The sequence below is a fragment of the Brassica oleracea genome, chromosome C9, assembly GCF_000695525.1.
Source record: "Brassica oleracea var. oleracea cultivar TO1000 chromosome C9, BOL, whole genome shotgun sequence".
Lineage (NCBI taxonomy): Eukaryota > Viridiplantae > Streptophyta > Magnoliopsida > Brassicales > Brassicaceae > Brassica > Brassica oleracea.
In genome coordinates, this window is record NC_027756.1 from 10,006,977 (window position 1) to 10,015,994 (window position 9,018).

At 39.4% G+C, this 9,018-nt stretch overlaps 1 protein-coding gene and 1 long non-coding RNA gene across 2 annotated transcripts; both read left to right on the plus strand.

The window, feature by feature from the left end:
- Positions 1–1,549: 1,549 nt before the first annotated feature.
- On the plus strand, positions 1,550–5,584 carry LOC106318294 (myosin heavy chain, skeletal muscle, adult). Its single transcript, XM_013756206.1, has 7 exons — positions 1,550–1,887; positions 2,050–2,253; positions 2,356–2,478; positions 2,650–2,690; positions 2,808–2,916; positions 2,992–4,944; positions 5,018–5,584. Exons 1-7 carry the CDS (start codon positions 1,810–1,812, stop codon positions 5,351–5,353), a joined length of 2,844 nt encoding a protein of 947 aa, XP_013611660.1. The 5' UTR covers positions 1,550–1,809; the 3' UTR covers positions 5,354–5,584.
- Positions 5,585–6,766: 1,182 nt separating this feature from the next.
- On the plus strand, positions 6,767–8,689 carry LOC106318296. The gene is made up of 3 exons (XR_001265309.1): positions 6,767–6,816; positions 7,867–8,279; positions 8,514–8,689. It is a non-coding gene; the product is annotated as an uncharacterized LOC106318296 (long non-coding RNA).
- The last annotated feature ends 329 nt before the right edge of the window (positions 8,690–9,018 follow it).

Below are 9,018 nucleotides of genomic sequence, written 5' to 3' on the forward strand. Positions count from 1 at the left end.
TTTATATTGTGGCTTGCGGTAAAGAATAGATTGTCCACGGGTGATAGAATGAGAGTTTGGGGCATCCAACAAGGTTGTGTATTATGTGGTGAGAGGGATGAAACCCGTGATCATCTTTTCTTCGCATGTCCTTATTCTTTCACAGTGTGGGACAAGCTGGTGAACAGGTTGACTGGAAACGGCACAGATCCAGACTGGATGGGCACGCTACGGCACGTCAGCGACAACTCACTTCCCCTATTTGACAGGATTTTGCTAAAAATGGCGTTCCAGACATGCGTCTATTTATTGTGGAAGGAAAGAAATGGGAGGAGGCATCACACATGTTTGCGGACAGTATATCAACTGATCAGGATCATTGATAAAACAGTACGGAACAGGATTACTTCGCTCCGATACAAGGCGGGCCATAAGTTCGAAGGTTTAATGCGTCGTTGGTTTGAAGTTACGGCCTAGTTAATTTTCTTCTCGATCTGTAAATCATTTAGCTATAGTTTGCACTAAAGCTTGTAATACTCTACTCTTTCTATTCTGATCAATAAATTTAACATTTAATCAAAAAAAAAAAACTGATACTCTTAGGAAAAGGTAGCTATTCTTACTTTATTTCTTTTCCAACTATATGAAATTGAAATAGAAATCAAATAAAAAATATAAATCATTTTATTTTCTTTAATTTTTTTATTTAATAATTTTTTGTTCTAAAAAAAAAATATTGTTAGTGGTCAACTCCAACCAACAAAATACAATTTACAATATGCGAGGTCTGATAAACAAGACAATGAAGAACATGATTAGTTCACTCCAGTACAAGCCAAATCATAAGCTGAAAAGGTTGTTAAGAGGGTGATTGGTAGTTGCCGTAGGTGTTGTACACAACCCTATTTATTTATACAATACCAAATTCAGAGCAATCAAGATTTAAATTTTTTTTTGAAACCACAGCTCGAAATAACCTACTGCTGTACAAGTGCTCTGCAGAGCCAAATATCCAAAGTAATTTTTTTAGTGCTTTCCATAAAATTCTACATCACTTAAATCTAAAGGCACAACAAAAAAGTCTACAGATTTTTTTCTACACCAAAAGCTACAGTCATTACCAATCGGACCCTAAGAACATGGTTTGAAATAACAACTTATGAGTAGTTTTTACATCTATAAAAGAGTTTTTCAGTTCTTAAAATGATCTGATTTGTATATAACATTCTTTTGATAGTTCAATAAATTTGAAATTTCATTAAAAAAAAATTACCATATGATCTTAGGATAAAAACAGATTATGTTTATTATTTTTAATATAAAATAAAGTTTCAATGATTTATAATATTTAAATATAGATAGTTTTAATGTAAACTCACTTGCCTGGCTGGGCGGACCAACTTCTAGTATAAAAATATTAATGAATTAAAGAAAAGTTTTGCACATAAATAATTAAAGAAATGTAAAAGTAATTAATTATAAAAAACGTACCGTACTTTATTTGTGTGTTTGATAATTGTTTATTTATCTCGTGTCTCTCTTTAGATCTACTTTGCTTTTTTGTCCCATTTATATAAAATCCACCGCTCGAGCTTTAACGTTCGCGTCTTCGTCTCCTTCTTCCTTTGCTTCCTCTCTGAGTTGAACTCGTTCCGTTCGACTGAGCCAGCTCCTGCGGAGGACCAGCTTCAAGAAATATCGCTATTGGATAATAACTATTGCCTCTTCATTGGACTAAAGGAGTGTTAGTTAATAAATGGCTGGTTCCAAGAGACATTGCTCGGATCAACGGTGAGTAAAACTCTGTTACACCGGTGATCAATACTCGAGATGTTTAGAACAGGTAGATGGAGGAACGAGAAGAACAGGATCAAAGTCGTATTCAGGCTAAAGTTTCACGCTACTCAGGTATAGATCATATAGACATAATCAACTTAAGATTTTGTTTGAGAAGTCTTTTGCTTCTGTTCCAAGTTAGGGATCGATTATTCTTGCATTGCGTTTCTATGGTTTCAAGAATCTGATCTCAATCTAATTTTCAATTTGATTTTTTTTTTTTGGGTTACGGAGGCGTCTGAGTTGAATACAGAGGGATTGATTCTCTCTCTTGTTCCCGGAGATGTGGGGAAACCGACGGCGAGGTCAGAGAAAGCGGTGGTTAGAGACGGGCAATGCCGGTGGGAAATTCCGGTTTACGAGACTGTGAAGTTTCTGAAAGATGCGAAAACCGGGAAGGTTAACCAGAGGATTTACCATCTCATTGTGTCAACGACGGTCAGTAAAAAAAACAAGAAGATATTGATCGATGAAAGATCTGTGACGGTAACGTAAAGTTTTCTTTTGATTTTGTAATTTTTATATATATTTTTTTTTCAGGGATCTACAAGAGGTGGTTTGGTTGGAGAAACATCAATTGATTTTGCTGATTATGCTGACGCAATTAAAACTTGTAACGTTTGTCTTCCACTACACAACACAACTTCAAAAGCTTTGTTGCATGTTAGCTTCTTCTCTCTTCTCTTTAATGTTCTGTCTTGAGAGAAATTTAATGACCTGTTTGCATCTTAAAAGCTCACAAGAACCGTTGCTTTTCTTTTCCTTGTCTTTTATAAAAAAAATGTTACTGTCTTATTAATGATCTCTAATTATTTATATATATTTTATTTTCAGGTATCAATACAAAGGCAATTAGAATTTGATGATCCTCAAAGGTGCAAAAAGCTGGACTTAAGCTTTGGTTTTTCTTCCGTATCTATTTTGTTGTTATTGCAAGTTTTTGTTTTGGACACTTGATGGAAGTGGCGTTTTCTATTTCTGAGTACTTGCAGAGAGGAGGATGAATGCAATAATCTTGAAAAAATGTCACATGGTAAAGATTTGAAGTCACATTTGAGCCTCGGTGATGCAGATGAACCTCGTGCAAGCGGTTCGCATGAGGTATTTGATCTATGCTTTTGTGTTGGTAGTGTATGCAATAGAGTTGGATCTTCTCTGACTTCTGCTTATCTTTAGGAAGGGCCTTTTGGTAAAGCTGCACGGTTTGCTGAGCTGAGAAGAAGAGCATCAACTGAATCTGATAGTACAATGTCAAGCTCTGGAAGTGTCATTGAGCCAACTACTCCTGAAGAGGTCGCCAAGTCTTTGAGACACCCTCCTAAGCAACTTCACTCATCTAAAGCTTTGTTTGAAGAGCCTCGTGTGTCCGAATCCGAGTGGTCTGGAAGTTCTGATCGTGGAATCACCACCGATGACTCCACCAATGACAAAATGTCTAAAAACTCCTCGGAGGATGGGGATGAGATAGAGAAGCTTAAAAACGAGGTTGCTTGTTTGACAAGGCAAGCAGATCTTTCTGACCTAGAGCTGCAAAGCCTGAGGAAACAAGTCGTTAAAGAGACCAAAAGGAGTCAAGATCTCTTGAAAGAAGTGAATAGCTTGAAGCAGGAGAGAGACTCTTTGAAGGAAGATTGCGAGAGGCATAAAGTCGCAGACAAGACTAAAACGAGGAACAGGTTGCAGTTTGAAGGAAGGGATCCATGGATTCTCTTGGAGGAAACGAGAGAGGAGCTTGACTACGAGAAGGATCGTAACTTCAATCTCCGGTTACAGCTCCAGAAGACTCAGGAATCTAACTCTGAGTTGATCCTTGCTGTTCAAGATCTTGAAGCTATGCTTGAGGAAAGAAGCAAAGAAGGACCAAGAACCAGTGATACAGATGAAGATGAGGATCAAAAGGCACTTGAGGAACTCGTGAAGGGACACATGGATGGGAATAACACACACGTCTTGGAGCAGAAGATCACAGAGCTCTACAACGAGATTGAGGTTTATAAACGAGACAAAGAGGAGCTTGAGATACAGATGGAACAGCTAGCTTTGGACTATGAGATACTGAAACAGGAGAATCATGATGTCTCATACAAGCTAGAGCAGAGCCAACTGCAAGACCAGTTGAAGATGCAATACGAATGTTCATCAGAGCTTGAGAACCAAGTGGAGACACTTGAAGCTGAGCTCAAGAAGAGATCGGAAGAGTCTTTGTCCCGGATCAAAGAGCTTGAAGCACAAATGGAGATCTTGGAAGAAGAGATGGAGAGACAGGCTGAGGTGTTCGAGGCGGACATCGATGCAGTCACGAGAGGTAAAGTGGAGCAAGAGCAAAGAGCGATACAAGCGGAAGAAGACCTGAGGAAGACGAGGCGGAGAAACGCTAGCGTAGCTGAGAAGCTACAGGAGGAGTTCAAGAGACTCTCCGAGCAGATGGATTCAATGTTTGCATCAAGTGAGAAAATGGCTATGAAAGCTATGACAGAAGCTAATGAGTTAAGGATGCAGAAACGTGAAGCTGAAGAAATGCTCAAGAAGGCTAATGATGAGTACGAGGCAAAGCTCAAGGAGCTTTCTGAAAAGCTGAGTCAGATGGAGAGGCATGAAGAAGAAGTTACTTCAAATCTAAACCAAGAGATCAAATTCTTGAAGGATGAGATTGAGAATCTGCAAAAGGACAAACATAGCCTCATGTTACAAGAAGAGAGCCTAAGAGGTGAGCTGGAAGAGACGGAAAGGAATAAAAACGAGCTAGAGAGCAGGATTGAGTCAATGAGGGAGGAATCAGAGTCTCTAGCAGAGGAGTTGCAAGCGGTGAAGCGTATCAAGGATGAAAAAGAAGCAGCAATTACACACTTACAGACAGAACTAGAAACCGTGAGAGCCAAGTTTGATGACCTAAATCATTTATTCTCAGAGAATGATTCGGAGATGGAGAAGCACAAGAAGCAAGTAACACAAGTGAAAGGTGAGATGAAGAAGAAAGAAGAAGCAATAGCTAACCTTGAGAAGAAGCTCAAGGAAAGCAGAATCGCGTTTAACAACTTAACCAAAACCGCGCAAAGAAACAACAACAAAGGAAGTACAGTAGGAGCTAAAGAAGTTGCTGTTATGAAAGATAAAATAAAACTTCTCGAGGTAAATATTCATAATTAATATCTTCAAGTCTAATGATACACTCTTGAACTATTGATGTTGTTGTATGATCTAGGGGCAAATAAAACTGAAGGAGACTGCTCTTGAAGCTTCATCAAACATGTTCATCGAAAAGGAGAAGAATCTGAAGAACAGAATCGAGGAGCTGGAAACTAGTCTCGACCAGAACAGCCTAGAGGTTATTAATAAAGATAACCATGAAAAGGAAGAAGTCCGAGTTCTGGAAGCGGAGATGGCGTTATTGAGAGAATGTAATGAAACGATGGAGATGGAGCTGAAGGAGATGCAAGAGAGATACTCAGAGCTAAGTCTGAGATTTGCAGAAGTGGAAGGCGAGAGACAACAGCTTGTTATGACAGTACGTAATCTCAAAAACGCCAAGAGGAGCTAAACCGGTATATATCAGAACCGGTTTTCAGGTTTATAAAAAAAAAAGGAAGTATATGTAATCACTTTGTTTCTTGTTTATGTAATTACACTTTGTTTATGTTTTCTAAGTAATTTGCATAAGTTTCAGCTCTCTAGTCGTTTTGATTACTTGTACGATACAAAAGCTGTTGTATCCCAACGCTCAAAAGTGTTCCCAATTCTGGATCGGAATACTCGGACCGGTTCCTGGTTAGTTAATTTGTTTTTGAAATAAACCGGTTCCTATTCAACGACGTCGTATTGTCGTCGTCTTCCCTTCTCTTTCCCTCTCCCCCTTGCTCGCTCGCCTGCTAAGTTTGTTTAGGGTTTGCCGAAGCCAAAATTCATAAGATGAGGAGAGCAATTGCGATTGACGAAGCCGAAGAGATTCTTCCATTATCCTAGAAGTGCTCCTCTATCCTTTAACTTTCGTTGCACGAAACGAGATTTCTCTGCTCTCAGTGATGATTACAGAGAGAAATTGAGAAATGGGCTTACTGATATTAAGTTAGAAGATGCGGTTGGTTTGTTCAGTGAGATGGTGAAGTCTCGTCCTCTCCCTTCCATTATCGAGTTCACTAAACTGTTTCTGCAGCTCCTCTCAACTCCATCTGGCTTTAGGTACGCTTGCTAAGATGATGAGACTTTAGTTGACCGAACGGTTGCCAAAGGATTTCAACCGTATCAGCCAATCTGCTCCAAACCCATCGGATAATTCTCAACTCAAGCCCAACTTGAAGCCCAAAAATCAGACAGGCCAAAAGCTTCTCAACGGTCGTCTTCACCAGGCTACAAAGAAGACAAAATCGTTAGTACACGGGCAGCACAGCTAAAGCAAAAGCACATCACGGCTGGCCAAGCACGGCCTGTCTCTAACAGAAATCGGTTTGCAGCACTCCAAGACAATGAAGACCAATGTTGAAAGCCCTAGCTGTTACTATGTATAAATACATTGTTAAGTTGTAATAAGAAACTAAGAAATCAATAACAAAGAGCAAAAGACTCATCTTTCTTGCAAAATTCTGTCTATTTTCATGGTATCAGAGCTTCAGTCGATTTTTATGGGTTACCCTATTCTCTTTTAGCTTCTGCACACTCTATCTAAACCATCCCAAGACAATCTGTCGGTTCATGCACGAAATCCAAAGAAAAGGAAGAGACTTTCTGCAATGGTGATGCAGATCTGTGTTGATATGACAGTGAAATTTAAGGTCCAAGCTCTACTCTTTCCACCAGGGTTACTTGATAAAAAAAACCAGAAGAAGATAGTCCAATCGAAGAAGAAGAGAAAGTTGGGCTCCAGCAAATCGACATGTTATTGGGCCTTCCAGATAAAAGCCCATCTGTAAAAAAAAAGAAAAATATGGAAACGGAAACGAGAAGAAGCTTGTGGGAACAAAAGCAAGGGAAGCTCCTTCATGTCTCTTCATCAGCGCATATCTTCTGGTATGTTATGAATGAGTTAGTGATATAGGCTTGGAATCTGGAAGGAGAATGAATAGGCTAGTTATGGGTTTGATAATGATGAGATAAATGGCAACAAGTTTTGTTTTTGATGAGTGCACACAAGATGTTTGGTTAAATGTCCAAGAGAAAAACAGATTGTGAAAATGAGGAGTTTTGGTGGCAGATGAATAGGAATAGAGAGTTGGGTTTAGGCTGTTGTAGGATTGATATTCTCTTTGGCTGTGAGATAGCTTAGTCCAGTTACAAGGATAAGAAGAAAAAAAAATCCCCAACTTGTTGTGAGACAAATAGGTCAAAAGAACCTGAAAATGTTCTCATATTTATGTCTATTCTCCAAGCTAGATAGAGTCATCAACCTACTTGCTAATGATCTCAGATTACTTGCTCCTGATCCTGCCAAAGCTTCACTCATTTGCATCTTCAAACTTGGCTTCTTGCTTGCACCCGACGCCAAGTTTGCAGGAGAGTATTGAACCCCAACCTAAAGCCCAAGTTTATGATCTATTAGAGGCTTTTGTAACCCATGTAACTAGGGTTTCTAGATTCATTTATATGTTGTTATGTGCTTTGATGAATGCAACTTTGGCTGCCACTTAAAGTAGCCTCTTTCTCTAAACTCTTATGATATCAATAGAATCTTTGTGTTCTTGAAGACAACTCTAAAGCTTTCATTCTCTTTACTTGCATATAATAAAGCTTTTACAAGCTATTTCTATCTTTCAATAATAGCTCTTATCAGCTCTATCTTTCTAGTTTCATAAATGTTATCATGGTATCATAAAGTAGACAGAGTTTTGCAAGAAAAGTGAGTCTTTTGCTCTTTGTTATTGCTTTCTTAGTTTTTTATTACAACTTAACAATGTATTTATAGATAGAAATAGCTAGGGCTTTCAACATTGGTCTTCATTGTCTTGGAATGCTGCAAATCGATTTCTGTTAGAGACAGGTTGTGCTTCGCCAGCTGTGATGTGCTTTTGCATTTGCTTTAGCTGTGCTGCCTGTGTACTAACGATTTTTTCTTGTTTGTAGCCTGGTGAAGACGACTGTTGAGAAGCTTTTGGCGATGTCTGACTTGTGGGGTTCAAGTTGGGCTTGAGTTGAGAATTATTTGATGGGCTTGGAGCAGATTGGCTGATAGGCCCCCTCAAACTAGGTGTGTCGATTGAGTCGACGCCGAGTTTGTCACGAAGAGTCGAGAAAGCTTCAAACGGAAGAGATTTGGTGAATATGTCGGCACTCTGCTGATGATTAGGGATGTGTCTCACTTCCAAGGCTCCCAAGCATCTCTCTCTCTAACATAGTGATAATCGAGAGCAAAGTGCTTGGTGCGAGAGTGAAATGAAGGATTCACAGATAACAAGACCGCCGATAAATTGTCACACAGCAGCAATGGAGTTGTAAGAAGCAGAATTCCCAACTCACGAAAGATCGAGCACAACCAGGTAAAGTTCGATACTCTGATTCAGTTGAGCTCTTAGACACCGTAGGTTTCTTGCGGGAAGACCAAAAGATAAGGGTTTTACCTAGAAACGTGCTGAACCCACCAGTAGATCTGCGAGTGGTGTTGCAGCCTGCCCAATCACTGTTACTGTAGGCATTGCGGGCGAAATCAGTGTCTTTATGAAGTGAAATTCCCCTCGTTAGTGTGCCTTAACATATCTGAGAATTCTTTTCAGGAGAGTGAAGTCGGATACTGTTGGAGCATGCATCTTCTGACAGACATAGTTGACGGCGAATTTAATGTTAGGCCGCGTCAAAGTGAGGTATTGTAGCTTCCTTGCAAGACTCTTTGTAATAATCCTCACGAGCAGATAGAATTTTGGTCGAGAAAAATTCCACTCAACCAATTTGGAGTAACCAAAATTAAAAATAAAAATCGACCCGGTGAATTATTCTCGACGGGAATGTCTTGTGGCGAAAATACCTACTCTTGATAGTTCTGGTCGAGTTTTAATTATTGTGGTCAAGTTTTATTCAAGCTGGAAGATTTTATATAAAATCAAGACAAGATTCGATGGACGAGAAAAAGTTTGGTCGAGAACTGACTAGGAATAGTTTGAGCTGCTTGTTAATTTAAATCAGTCATGTGAGTTGCACCAACTTGTGTGCTTGCTTGCTGGCTGTACCAGTCATGTACCATGTACCATGCACCTTCTTGCCTGCCTTCTTGTTGAATGATCA